Raw genomic sequence first — 14,638 nt, forward strand, 5'->3', positions numbered from 1 at the left:
TAATTGATGATTTAATAAAAAAAAAGATGATTTTTATTCATGTAAATAAAGATTTAGTAATTTAATTATATAATTTTAGTAGATTTTTTTCAAGGTTTTTTTTTTTTTTTTTTTTTTTTTTTTTTTTTTTTTTTTTTTATCCCTTTAATTCTAACAGGAAATTTTCGAACCTTCTAGTGTAGTGTGCCTTTCACTTACGCTTTTGACCGCCCAGATGGGTTGGTAGGATACCTACATAGTTGTAACTACATTTTGAGAGTGGTCTGAAAGAATTGTGCTAAAGAAATTTCGCTCCCAAGAGTACCCATTAACTGCTAGTGAAATTTTACAACCGTTTTTCGTGAAAATGGGTTGGTAGGATACCTACAGTCCTACATAGTTGTTGTAACTACATTTTGAGAGTGGTCCAGTGGTCTGAAAGAATTGTGCTAAAGAAATTTCGCTCCCAAGAGTACCCATTAACTGCTAGTGAAATTTTACAACCGTTTTTCGTGAACTTTAAAACAACGAGTTTCAATTGTCAAGAGTTTTCTTTTGTTTTGAATAAAATTATCGGGTAAGTACCTACCTACTAGCCCGTATTTGAGTGAAGGGCAAAAAAAAGTCCGAGGGAACCCCCCCTTTAATAAGACCCAGCCTACCTTAGAAGTAGATCATGGTAGAAAGAAGGAAGTAGATACCTACTTCACATAGGTAGAAATTTTACAGCCGTTTTTCGTGAACTTTAAAACAACGAGTTTCAAGTGTCAAGAGTTTTCTTTTGTTTTGAATAAAATTATCGGGTAAGTACCTACTAGCCCGTATCCTGGATTTGAGTGAAGGGCAAAAAAAGTCCTAGGGAACCCCCCCTTTAATAAGACCCAGCCTACCTTAGAAGTAGATCATGGTAGAAAGAAGGAAGTAGATACCTACTTCACATAGGTACCTATCTATTTTATGATGCCCCAAGTTCCAAAACAAAGGATACCTACGTATAGATAATATGTACGTATTAAACCTGTATGTTCCTAATCCTATAATAGACCATACAAACAACATATCTAATTAACACCTGTTAACCACGTAAGTACCTAATTATCGATCACTGTGTGCTTTATTTAGAAAATGTTTGTAGATTGTGTAGGTACTGGTGGATACCTATATATTACCAAGCGGTTAATTATTTTCTAAATTATAATCTAAAATAAGAATATTAAATAGATTTGTTCGTGTAAAAAAGTATTCGAACAGAAAATTTTCGAACCTTCTAGTGTGCCTTTCACTTACGCTTTTGACCGCCCAGATGGGTTGGTAGGATACCTACAGTCCTACATATTTGCGTAACTACATTTTGAGAGTGGTCTGAAAGAATTGTGCTAAAGAAATTTCGCTCCCCAATAAGAGTACCCATTAACTGCTAGTAAAATTTTACAGCCGTTTTTCGTGAACTTTAAAACAACGAGTTTCAAGTGTCGAGAGTTTTCTTTTGTTTTGAATAAAATTATCGGGTAAGTACCTACCTACTAGCCCGTATCCTGGATTTGAGTGAAGGGCAAAAAAAAGTCCGAGGGAACCCCCCCTACTTTAATAAGACCCAGCCTACCCTAGAAGTAGATCATGGTAGAAAGAAGGAAGGAAGTAGATACCTACTTCACATATCTATTTTATGATGCCCCAAGTTCCAAAAAAAAGGATACCTAGGTGGCCACCTAATCTATAATAATTATATACGTATTAAACCTGTATGTTCCTAATCCTATAATAGACCATACAAACAACATATCTACTTAACCTAATTAACACCTGTTAACCACGTAGGTACCTAATTATCGATCACTGTGTGCTTTATTTAGAAAATGTTTGTAGATTGTGTAGGTACTGGTGGATACCTATATATATATATATAGGTGGCAACGTATAATGTGTACGTATTAAACCTGTATGTTCCTAATCCTATAATAGACCATACAAACAACATATATCTAATTAACACCTGTTAACGACGTACTCGTAAGTACCTAATTATCGATCACTGTGTGCTTTATTTAGAAAATGTTTGTAGATTGTGTAGGTACTGGTGGATACCTATATACTACCTATACATAGGTATCTTGACTATCTATTGTAGATAATTAGGTATATCAATTGTGAGGGTAATATTTCAGCAAGTTGCTTGTTAGTAACTTGGGTACTATGTACACCTATTTCCAACTTTCAAGGTGCGATAAGACATACCTAACAATTTAAGTCCTATTCCTCGTACGTTCTCTTTTCTAAGGACTTTAAATTTCGGCCAAGGTGGCTCAAACCTAACACAAAGATTGGCCAATATCTAGCTATTATAAACATGGATAAGATAACTTAGATAACACACATGTTATTATAATAATATATTAATCGGTAAATATTTATCAAGAAAACTCGCCAAGTTTTGGAATTAAATAAAATGAGTAAAAAAATATTGTGCTCATTCAAATAAAAGAAAAAATCCTATACTTCAGCCAATTCTATCATTTCTGCGTTTTAGATTTTAAGCCTGAGCAACTGACGGGACGGCTACACAACTTATGCGTCATTGCGTCAGTTCCTAACGGATTAAAGTAAAAAATATTGTGCTCACTCAAATTAAAAGAAAAAATCCTATACTTCAGCCAATTCTGTCATTTCTGCGTTTTAGATTTTAAGCCTGAGCAACTGACGGGACGGCTACACAACTTATGCGTCATTGCGTCAGTTCCTAACGGATTATTTGATAAGCAACGCCGTCCGTGGTTGTATCAGGACGGATAAAGCTCGATATCCACTATCCGTTCAGATCACACTCCAGTCACACCGTTAAACGAACGGTCAAAATTTTATCAGGCGATTAGATGGGAGAGAAACATTTTGTAATCTGGACATGCTACGACACAGACCACATCCGTCTAATGTAGCAGTTGTTTCATTTCTACGAAATAAAAACGGCTTTGAAACACTCATCTTGAAAAAAAAAAAGTAAAAAAAGTCTATTATGGACGCTAAATCCCGACGCCCAGCTCCTGTGAAACTAAGGAGCTCCTTATTTTGCCTTAATTATAACGTAAAAAAATTGTGATTAAGGACGATATCCACTATCCGTTCAGATCACACTCCAGTCACACCGTTAAACGAACGGTCAAAATTGTATCAGGCGATTAGATGGGAGAGAAACATTTTGTAATCTGGGCATGCTACGACACAGACCACATCCGTCTAATGTAGCAGTTGTTTCATTGCTACGAAATAAAAACGGCTTTGAAACACTCATCTTGAAAGAAAAAAAAGTAAAAAAAGTCCATTATTGACGCTAAATCCCGACGCCCAGCTCCTGTGAAACTAAGGAGCTCCTTATTTTGCCTTAATTATAACGTAAAAAAATTGTGATTAAGGAAAAAAAGTCTATTATGGACTCTAAATCCCGACGCCCAGCTCCTGTAAAACTAAGGAGCTCCTTATTTTGCCTTAATTATAACGTAAAAAATTGTGATTAAGGAGATAGGTATGTTATCATAATTGTGTAAATGTTTGATTGAATTGTTTAATAACATAAAGAAAAAGAAGAGGGACATTGTATATCAACAAACGGTACTTTGAATGAAGTGTGGTCTATAAGCTAATCACCAGAGAAGTTCAGAATATGGCACTTATTTCACCCAAATATGGCACTAAAAAACTTGGCAATATGGCACTTATTGTGGGAAAATATGGCATTTATTTTTTCAAAACATGGCAAAATAAGGCTTTTTATGGCATTTTTCCAAATTTTGCTAAAAAATGGCAAAATAGTATGGAGCCATGGCAATATGACATTTGAATTTCTCTGCTTACCACTCTTATCAGTGATCGCCACAGATGATGCTTTATTGGAAAAACCCAAAACCATATAGCTACCTAGGTGACTATACAGGTATGGCGTATGAAGCATCACCTAAGCGTATGATCGTCAGTCAACATAAAGAATTCTATGGATTTCGTTTTAAGAAATAATATATGTATTTGGCGAAATGACAATTATTTACTCTCCAACTCTCCCATAGTCTATTTTTAACAATCTTCTTCTTTCTCTTCTTATTCGTTGCGCCCTTCCGTCTATTCTACGTGGTCCGTTTTTTGACGTCCCTAATTTCTCACCAGTTTCCACTTTGAAAGGTGAAAAAAGTCGAAAAATTTCGTGTTCAAATTGCGTAGTTCTTTGCTCTCCTTTCTAATTTGATTACTAGTGAAGTGACAGTGAAGGAGAGCGGTTGATTATTTTCTAAATTATAATCTAAAATAACTCTTTAGAATATTAAATAGATTTGTTCGTGTAAAAAAGTATTCGAACAGAAAATTTTCGAACCTTCTAGTGTGCCTTTCACTTACGCTTTTGACCGCCCAATACGTATTAAACCTGTATGTTCCTAATCCTATAATAGACCATACAAACAACATATCTAATTAACCTAATTAACACCTGTTAACCACGTAAGTACCTAATTATTGATCACTGTGTGCTTTATTTAGAAAATGTTTGTAGATTGTGTATAGGTACTGGTGGATACCTATATATATATATAGTACCTATACATAGGTATCTTGAGTATCTATTGTAGAGAGGGTAATATTTCAGCAAGTTGCTTGTTAGTAACTTGGGTACTATGTACACCTATTTCCAACTTTCAAGGTGCGATAAGACATACCTTTTTATGACGTATCGACGTTATTAGTGATCTTGACTTTCAATTGTCTCCCCCCTTGTACAATCACTTTGTAAGTTGTACGTATTTAGTAGGTACGTTAGTTGACTACCTAACTTTGCCTACAACACAATAATTGTGTATTTACCAAAGTTGGAACTTAACGTAAGTTTTGCCTATTTCTCGCTTAGAGTGTAAATAAATAAATGAACATTTAGATTACGGATTGTAGACATGATGATAGCCTACTGCTAGAAGTGCCAATCTATAGTCACAGAAAAATATTAAAACTTTTTTTTTATGTGACTGTGACTGTTATGTAGGTACACAAGTATCAACTGTCCTCTAATACCCAACTGAAAGATGACAATAGTACCTACTTGTCCCTACCTGTCCTATAATCCATCTCTTATCATCACTTATCTTTACCTAATCCTCTAATTATTCTGAAATTTCAGGGCGTCTCCACGCAAGAGAAAGGGATCTACACGTGTATCAGCAAACACCTAGACAATCCTACCATGTCAGCAAAATCAGTAGAACTCATAGTCAAGAAGGATTGGGAGAATGTTTACGAGGAAGATCCGTCGGTAAGGATCAAAATCAGGTACCTACCGAAACAAGAAACTTGTTGAACAGTTCAATCAAACTTCATTTGCAAGAAAATACACCTATGGAAACTTGTAAACCGACAAAAAATGGTACATAACATAAATGGATCAAGAAATGAAGTTTGATAAAAGGGAGAGGGATTGTTGTCTTTGATATGAGATGGTACACTGTGTTATCTAAAATGTGTTGCACATTGCATACCTAATATAGATACACGGCGTTCACACAAATGGTCCTTCTTTTCTGTTGGAAATGAAGTTTTTTTATTATTATTATTATTATTATTTTTTTATTATTATTATTTTAAATACATCCTACAGGTTAATTATTTAACATGCTCATCCGAATTTGTGATGTTTTATTAAAATATTTATTAGTATGGTAACATTTAAAATTATGATTTTATTTATTTGTTTTCCAGATGAAAAGCCCGATGTCCAATATTCTGACATCGGAGGCATGGACATGCAAAAGCAGGAAATCCGGGAAGCTGTTGAGTTGCCGCTGACTCATTTTGACCTCTACAAGCAGATTGGTATTGACCCACCCCGAGGTGTTCTCCTGTATGGACCTCCGGGCTGTGGCAAAACCATGTTGGCCAAGGCTGTGGCACATCATACCACTGGTGAGTAAACTGTTGGATTTTTGCCTCATCAGGCCAGCTACTTGCAATATTGAACTTGTAACCCAACACCACACAGGCTGTGATCCCACAAGATTAATTAACAAAAGTGTTCATTTATACTGTTTGGCAAGGGGACTTTAATAGGGAGGAACTTTATTAATGAAATCAATCAACCAAATCATGAATATTTGTGGTAAAGCAGAGAGTTTTTCACAACTTTAGTGGGTGACACAGTATTACTAACTACCTCAGTGGTGTAGTGGTCAAGACGCTCGCCTGGTAAACAGGAGGGCGTGTGTTCAATCCCAGCCAAGGCATGGAATTTTATCCTCATTCATTTGAGTATTTAACCACAAAATAAGAGTTAGGTGATAGAGACCGCATAAAAACTAGGTGATAGAGAATGCCTCCTGTGTTAACTTCACCTAGTGATTACCTACCTTCCTCTCAAGAGTCTTGTTTGTCAAAACACAGCTACAAATATTTATTCAAGTGACAAATAGTCTGATATGGCCCTTACTTCTGGTCGTCCGGTCGCCTGGTAAACAATTTTTGCCTCATCAGGCCAGCTACTTGCAATATTGAACTTGTAACCCAACACCACACAGGCTGTGATCCCACAAGATTAATTAACAAGAGTGGTCATTTATACTGTTTGGCAAGGGGACTTTAATAGGGAAGAACTTTATTCATGAAATCAATAAACCAAATCATGAATATTTGTGGTAAAGCAGAGAGCTTTTTCACAACTTTAGTGGGTGACACATTATTACTAACCTGCCTCAGTGGTGTAGTGGTCAAGACGCTTGCCTGGTAAACAGGAGGGCGTGTGTTCAATCCCAGCCGAGGCATGGAATTTTATCCTCATTCATTTGAGTATTTAACCACAAAATAAGAGTTAGGTGATAGAGACCACATAAGAACTAGGTGATAGAGAATGCCTCCTGTGTTAACTTCACCTAGTGATTACCTTCCTCTCAAGAGTCTTGTTTGTCCGAGAACGAACATTATCCCATCAGGATAAAATCCGCCCCGGGCGGGAATCGAACCCGCGGCCTAGCGCTTACAAGACAGACGCACTACCTATATGACTATTTTCATTCGTATAGTTAGCACAGCAGCACACGCAGAATTCGAGATTTTCCGCTTTATTTTCAAGTGTATTGTTTAAAGTTTTCTTCTCTAAGATCTCTCAGGTCGAGGTTCGAGACGCTTGATTGACTTTATTGTATAAAGACTATAAAGTATACAGTCTTTATTGTCTAAAGTCATGGTTAGCATTGTGGATTTGACTGTTAATTTCCATTATTCTAATTTTTATTGTTTCTAGTGTTGTGCTAATTTGAGGGAGAAATCCGAATTTGGAAACGCAAGAGGTAGCCTTCAAGTGGTTTTTACCTAGGTTATAGGTACAATACCGTGGATATAGGTAGTAGGTTATTATGTTTGGTCGGTGGTAGTTATAAGGTGTCATTGAATAAAAATACAACTGACCTCAGACGGCGTTCAAGGAAGACTCCAATACCCTGCTCCTACACATCACAGATTTTACTGTCAGTGTTTGATCATTTGTGACCGCGTGTGTTTATGTCTTGATAGTATATCAGTACATCACGTTTAAGTCCTTGGTCGGTTTGGAGAGTACATATATCACTCATTAACATACCTAAGTCCTTAATACAACTGACCTCAGACGGCGTTCAAGGAAGACTCCAATACCCTGCTCCTACACATCACAGATTTTACTGTCAGTGTTTTATCATTATTTGTGACCGCGTGTGTTTATGTCTTGATAGTATATCAGTACATCACGTTTAAGTCCTTGATCGGTTTGGAGAGTACGTATATCACTCATTAACATACCTAAGTCCTGGATTCGGTTTGGAGGAGGAAAAAATAAGAAAAGTACCGAGGTTCGAATACCCGAAGCAACATAAAATAATTACTCGTAATTCTGAGGAAGACCGTTTGTAAGATAAATTCTTTAAAAAAAGAGTAGATCTATATTACCTATTATTATTATTTTTTTAGATAGATTCTTACGTGTGGAGGGACTACCTGTCTTACCTTTACCTCAACAGTCTTCGAGAATTTGTTTCATTCATATAAAAAAAAAAAAAAAAAAAACATAATACCTGAACGGTTAGGTATGTAGATAACATTGTGTTTTTTGTCAAAGTGACAAGAAAAACATATATGAGATGAGTAGAGAAAGGTAAACCATTAACTTATTTTGAATGACGTTCGTGATTAGTCTCATAATGTAGGTACAAACAAGGCAACAACACCTCTTTAACCGATTGGTGTAGAGCACTGACTCTCAACCTGAAGTTGCTGGGTTCAAATCACGGCCAGGGCAGACGTTTTCTCACCAAACTTTTCCGTTCTTGGATAGGCATGGATGTGGGGGAGTGGGGAGTGTGCCTTGAAAAAAAAGGATGTAGAATCGATTGTTCTTTGGAATCTTCGGTAAATTTATTTTCGTCCCTCGACTACGGTTGAACTCGGATCCTTCGAGAAAAGAGTACAGGAACTTTTCCGTTCTTGGATAGGCATGGATGTGGGGGAGTGGGGAGTGTGCCTTGAAAAAAAAGGATGTAGAATCGATTGTTCTTTGGATTTGGAATCTTCGGTAAATTTATTTTCGTCCCTCGACTAAGGTTGAACTCGGAACCTTCGAGAAAAGAGTACAGAGTCGGGAAATTTCCTATGAGTGACGTGATAAGAAATGAGAAATAAATAAGAATGAAAAATAAAAGATAAACAAGTCAATCATTTATCAGAGTAGACGACGAAATGTTATGGTAATTGATTGCAGTAAGGCTTCCTTCAGGCAAGATGTCAATGAAGCCAGCCTAGTTAGCTTGGAGGGTAGGACGTCTGCCTTGTAAGCGCTAGGTCGCGAGTTCGATTCCCACTCGGGGCACATTTTATCCTGTTAAAGTTCGCTCTAGGAACGGCTGGCTTTCTGTCCTGCCTTCCTTCGCTTTCGAAACGATAGAACCTTAGCAGTTACAGTTACTTAGTTCCCTATATGTTTTCATCATCTATGAATTCGGCCCTATCTTGAGTTGCAATTTAATTGTCCTATTCGAATAAAAAATAAGATTTTTAATTATTTATATGTATGAGAGTCCGTTGTACATCAAAAATAAAAGATAAACAAGTCAATCATTTATCAGAGTAGACGACGAAATGTTATGGTAATTGATTGCAGTAAGGCTTCCTTCAGGCATCAAGATGTCAATGAAGCATAAACAAGTCAATCATTTATCAGAGTAGACGACGAAATGTTATGGTAATTGATTGCAGTAAGGCTTCCTTCAGGCAAGATGTCAATGTGGCTTCCTTCAGCCTAGTTAGCTTGGAGGGTAGGACATCTGCCTTGTAAGCGCTAGGTCGCGAGTTCGATTCCCACTCGGGGCATATTTTATCCAGTTAAAGTTCGCTCTAGGAACGGCTGACTTTCTGTCCTGCCTTCCTTCCTTCGCTTTCGAAACGATAGAACCTTAGCAAGTACAGTTCCCTATATGTTTTCATCATCTATGAATTCGGCCCTATCTTGAGTTGCAATTTAATTGTCCTATTCGAGTAAATAATATAGATTTTTAATTATTTATATGTATAAGAGTCCGTTGTACATGTTTTGCTACCTCTTATAGGAGGTAAGGAGGCAGTAGGTACCTATACTAGAAATCTAATCAAGTGTAACCGCCGCAGCCAGTTCCCTATATGTTTTCATCATCTATGAATTCGGCCCTATCTTGAGTTGCAATTTAATTGTCCTATTCGAGTAAATAATATAGATTCTTAATTACTTATGTATGAGAGTCCGTTGTACATCTTTTGCTACCTCTTATAGGAGGTAAGGAGTAAGGAGGCAGTAGGTATACTAGAAATCTAATCAAGTGTAACCGCAGCCTTCTTCTTCTTCTTCTTCTTCTTCTTCTTCTTCTTCCTTGACTTTTTCCCGTTCTAACGGGGTTGTTCTCTGTCGTCATTCTCGTTTGATGCCTCTAAAGGCCCGTTTACCCTTGTTGTGAGTTTCACACGATTTTTTCCACCGAATGTCCTGTAGGCAATGTAATTTAAATGAGAGTGTTCCCATTACTCACGACACGATTTTTTTCCGAACGACAAGTGGGAACGGGAGACAAAGCCCATGGACCTTCAACCCAATCGTTTTTTTTTTTTTTACTAACTGCTAAGGTCTTGTCGTCCCAAAATCGAAGAATAAAAATACAACTGACCTCAGACGGCGTTCAAGGAAGACTCCAATACCCTGCTCCTACACATCACAGATTTTACTGTCAGTGTTTGATCATTTGTGACCGCGTGTGTTTATGTCTTGATAGTATATCAGTACATCACGTTTAAGTCCTTGGTCGGTTTGGAGAGTACATATATCACTCATTAACATACCTAAGTCCTTGATTCGGTTTGGAGGAGGAAAAAATAAGAAAAGTACCGAGGTTCGAATACCCGAAGAAACATAAAATAATTACTCCTAATTCTGAGGAAGACCGTTTGTAAGATAAATTCTACCTAGAGTACCTAGATCTATATTATTATTTTTATTTTATTTTTTTTTTAGAATATATTTACGTGTGGAGGTACTACCTGTCTTACCTTTACCTCAACAGTCTAATCATCTACTCTAAACAACCAGCGCAATGGACGGGTTGCAGTTGGGAAAATATTATTAATAAAAGCTCGATTCCTACGTAAAAAGTTGTGAAAAACCCAAATCTGAGGTCAAAGCTCCGAAAAAGTAACTTTAAAAGTTCGAAAACTCAATTTTTAATTGCCGTTCTAATGAAAAAGTTCAAAGAGTTGTGACGTCAGATTTCACGTCAAAATGCGCAGAAACGCTTGCGCACAAACAAACGAAGCGGGAGTCATGAATTATGACGTCATCGCCTACGGGAGCGTATGCCGTGACGTCAAACTTCACGATTCACCAGTATTTTTTAAATCGATTTATCTCGGTATCTAGAAGTCGTAGAAGAAAAAGAAAAATTCCGTTGGTACTCATTTTTCCCGCTCTATGACTTTGAAACATCGCCCAACTAAGCGCAACTGATCTATTGAGAAATCGGATATGTATCTCTGGTTAAATAGTGATACAGGTAAATCAGCTGCTCATTGGTATCTTCTCGCTCTCTTTTTTTTTAATTTTATGACTTGACTTGAACTCGAATCACCAACCTCCAGATCCGAAGTCCAACGTGTTAACCACTACACCACAGACATTTAATACATATGCAAATCAATTGCTAACATGGAATTCCCCGTTAATTTGTAGAAAAAAAATAACTGTAAATAAAAGAAAGAAACATCAACTTATTTTGGAGCAATTTTCCTTGTCCTCAGTTTGAGAGGTATGTTTTTTTCCCCCAAAAGAACCTGAAGTCATAACAGCGAAAAAGTATCTTGGAAAGATCGAAAATTCAAATTTTATTGGTCGTTTAACGAAAAAATAATAAAAAAAAATAAAAAACAGTTGGGACATCAGTAGGTCTAAGTACAAGAAAGGCAGCTGTTCCGAGAACGAACCTTTAGTTATGTTTCTGGTTTTGTGTCCTCGGTCCTCGTAGAAATCATACTTGAGGTCCTTGAATCAAAGCACGTTGATCCTTGAAATTTGGGGTCCCAGAACTAAGTCGGTCCAATTGCGTTCCGAGAACGAACCTTATAGTTAAGTTGTGTTTCTGGTTTTGTGTCCTTGCAGAAATCATGTTGATACTTGATTTCCTTGAACGTTGATCCTTGAAATTTGGCGTCCCAGAACTGAGCGGGTCCCGTTCGTTCCAAAAACTAATCTTAAGTTATGTTTCTAGTTGAGGTGCAATAGTCCTACATACTGGACTCCGCACATAGGAATTTCGTCAGAAAAGACCCCCATTTCAAAAAAAAGACGTCAGAAAATACCAATGTAATAATAATAGTGCTTTACTCCAGCAGTAGGCTACTACATACTAATATTGTGGTCAAATTCTCAAATTACATTGAAGATAAAATTCCATACCTCGGCTGGGATTGAACCCACGCCCTCCTGTTTACCAGGCGAGCGCCTAGACCACTACACCACCGAGGCAGGTTTGTAAAATGTATCTCAAATTACATTGAGGATAAAATTCCATACCTCGGCTGGGATTGAACCCACGCCCTCCTGTTTACCAGGCGATCGCCTTGACCACTGATAAAATTCCATACCTCGGCTGGGATTGAACCCACGCCCTCCTGTTTACTAGGCGAGCGCCTTGACCACTACACCACCGAGGCATAAAATTCCATACCTCGGCTGGGATTGAACCCACGCCCTCCTGTTTACCAGGCGATCGCCTTGACCACTACACCACCGAGGCAGGTTTGTAAAATGTAATGCAATGAATGTTTCTGGTTTCATTTGCAGAAACCATGCTGATATGGTGTGTACTGGGATTGATAGCCTTGGGAAAAGGAATGGCAATGACCATAGTCCAGGAAGTGGATGTGGGGGACATGGCAGTCCTGAAGTGTCCCAGCAACGATGACCAACATCGGTTCCAGTTCTGGGAACTCAGCACGAAGGACATCATCGGACCCGGGAACAATATCAATCAGGAGAAGTACAAGTACGAGGTCCTCACTGGAACTTTGTTCATTAAGGTGAGTGTTGGGCAGCTAAACCTGTCTCGGTGATCTAGTGGTCAAGACGCCCGCCTGCTAAACACGAGGGCGTGGGTTTGATCCCAGCCGAGGCATGGAATTTTATCTTCAATACTGTTTGATAATTAGACCACAATAATAGCTAGCCTACTGCCTACTGCTAGAATTTGAACAGGACCTCCAGATCAAGGGTTAAAAATTTAGAGTGCCAGTCTATAGTCACAGAAAAATATTAAAACTTTTTTTTATGTGACTGTGACTGTTATGTAGGTACACAAGTATCAACTGTCCTCTAATACCCAACTCAAAGATGACAATAGTACCTACTTGTCCCTACCTGTCCTATAATCCATCACTTATCTTTACCTAATCCTCTATTTATCCTGAAATTTCAGGGCGTCTCCACCCAAGAGAAAGGGATCTACACGTGTATCAGTTTTGATTCCCGCCCGTGGCGGATTTTATCCTGAACGGATAAGATTTGTCCTCGGAACGGCTGGCTTTCTCCTATCTTGTCTTCCTTCTCTCTTTGCTTTCGCAAGGATAAGACCGTAGCAGTTACAGTTCCCCCTATCAAACACCTTTTTTTCTTTTCTGTATCAGGGCCCCCTCAAGGTTAATTTTTCTCCCTCATTTATCTTTACCTAATCCTCTAATATTATCCTGAAATTTCAGGGCGTCTCCACCCAAGAGAAAGGGATCTACACGTGTATCAGCAAACACCTAGACAATCCTACCATGTCAGCAAAATCAGTAGAACTCATAGTCAAGAAGGATTGGGAGAATGTTTACGAGGAAGACCCGTCGGTAAGGATCAAAATCAGGTACCTACCGAAACAAGAAACTTGTTGAACAGTTCAATCAAACTTCATTTGCAAGAAAATACACCTATGTAAACTTGTAAACCGACAAAAAATGGTACATAACATAAATGGATCAAGAAATGAAGTTTGATAAAAGGGAGAGGGATTGTTGTCTTTGGTATCAGATGGTACACTGTGTTATCTAAAATGTGTTGCACATTGCATACCTAATAGAGATACACGGCGTTCACACAAATGGTCCTTCTTTTCTGTTGGAAATCTGTGTTATCTAAAATGTGTTGCACATTGCATACCTAATATAGATACACGGCGTTCACACAAATGGTCCTTCTTTTCTGTTGGAAAAGTAAAAGTACCTGAGCCAGCCTAATAGTTACCTTGGAGGCTAGCGCGTCTGCCTTGTAAGCGCTAGGTCGCGGGTTCGATTCCCACCAGGGGTGTATTTTATCCTGGACAGATAACGGCTGGCTTTCTCCTATCCTGTCTTCCTTCTCTCTTCGATTATTATTTCACCCTATTCTTTCCCCTGAATTCACCCATTTTACCCTATATCCCCTGGTTTTGACTTTCAGACGAATCTACTGCGCGAACGTAATGACGCGACGTAAGAGTTGCTCTCAACTTGTGCAACTGTCCGCGAGCTGCAAGCTACCGCTAGCTCGCGATGGACGGGTTGACGATTTCTGAACTAGAACAACCGTACTGAACCTGCGCCTGCGGCCCGCCAAGTTTTTCAGTGCAGAACATGGAAGCTTAAAATAAAACTAAAATAATTATCGATGAATAATTATTTAACTAAGAATCTTCAAGAAATAAAATTAAAAGACAATTGAGATTCGACTATCAACAACATATTTGGTGAGCTTTCGAGAATAATCAGATTACTCTACGAGCGCTGGAGTTGAAGTGACTTCAACTCCAGCGCTCGTAGAGTAAACACCTCTTTCGCGTTATTGGTCTGATGATGAGAATCTGAGTATTCTCGAAAGCTCACCAAATATTTGTTGATAGTCGAATCTCAATTGTCTTTTAATTTGAATGGAAGCTTAAGTTAAGACACTTTCTCATTGGAAAGCCCAGTATAATATGTTTGTTCACCTCGGCACCATTCACCAGTTACAAACCATACTCAACAGGGCCTAACTTAAATTCTTCTGCTTTCAAGGGGGACCCTTACCGATGTATATTTTGAACTGCGGCCCGCGTGTAGTTTGGAACACTCAAATGTGGCCGGCAGCTAGAAAACCATTCTT

At 38.1% G+C, this 14,638-nt stretch overlaps 1 protein-coding gene across 6 annotated transcripts; it reads left to right on the forward strand.

Annotated features, from left to right (window-relative positions):
* The first annotated feature begins 387 nt into the window (after window positions 1–387).
* LOC103515998 lies at window positions 388–14,149 on the forward strand. Of its 6 annotated transcripts, none has more exons than XM_026828514.1 (5): window positions 10,245–10,439; window positions 10,907–11,039; window positions 12,326–12,561; window positions 13,237–13,385; window positions 13,958–14,149. In XM_026828514.1, exons 2-5 carry the CDS (start codon window positions 11,012–11,014, stop codon window positions 14,070–14,072), a joined length of 528 nt encoding a protein of 175 aa, XP_026684315.1. In that variant the 5' UTR covers window positions 10,245–10,439; window positions 10,907–11,011; the 3' UTR covers window positions 14,073–14,149. The 6 variants fall into 6 exon arrangements, with proteins under 6 accessions (XP_026684317.1, XP_026684318.1, XP_026684316.1 ...); XM_008480949.3 differs by having other exon boundaries at window positions 10,249–10,439; window positions 13,237–13,368; window positions 13,958–14,106; XM_026828516.1 differs by lacking the exons at window positions 10,245–10,439; window positions 10,907–11,039 and adding an exon at window positions 388–556.
* The last annotated feature ends 489 nt before the right edge of the window (window positions 14,150–14,638 follow it).

The sequence above is a fragment of the Diaphorina citri genome, unplaced genomic scaffold, assembly GCF_000475195.1.
Source record: "Diaphorina citri unplaced genomic scaffold, Diaci psyllid genome assembly version 1.1 scaffold1460, whole genome shotgun sequence".
In the NCBI taxonomy this organism is placed as follows: domain Eukaryota; kingdom Metazoa; phylum Arthropoda; class Insecta; order Hemiptera; family Psyllidae; genus Diaphorina; species Diaphorina citri.

Excerpts from the sequence above, each read along its gene's own strand:
- LOC103515998 (XM_026828514.1), top strand. The coding sequence starts at position 11,012 with ATGTATCTCTGGTTAAATAGTGATACAG. Across the intron at positions 12,562-13,236 it reads CTGGAACTTTGTTCATTAAG|GGCGTCTCCACCCAAGAGAA; the intron begins GTGAGTGTTGGG and ends CTGAAATTTCAG. Across the intron at positions 13,386-13,957 it reads TCGGTAAGGATCAAAATCAG|ACGAATCTACTGCGCGAACG; the intron begins GTACCTACCGAA and ends TTTGACTTTCAG.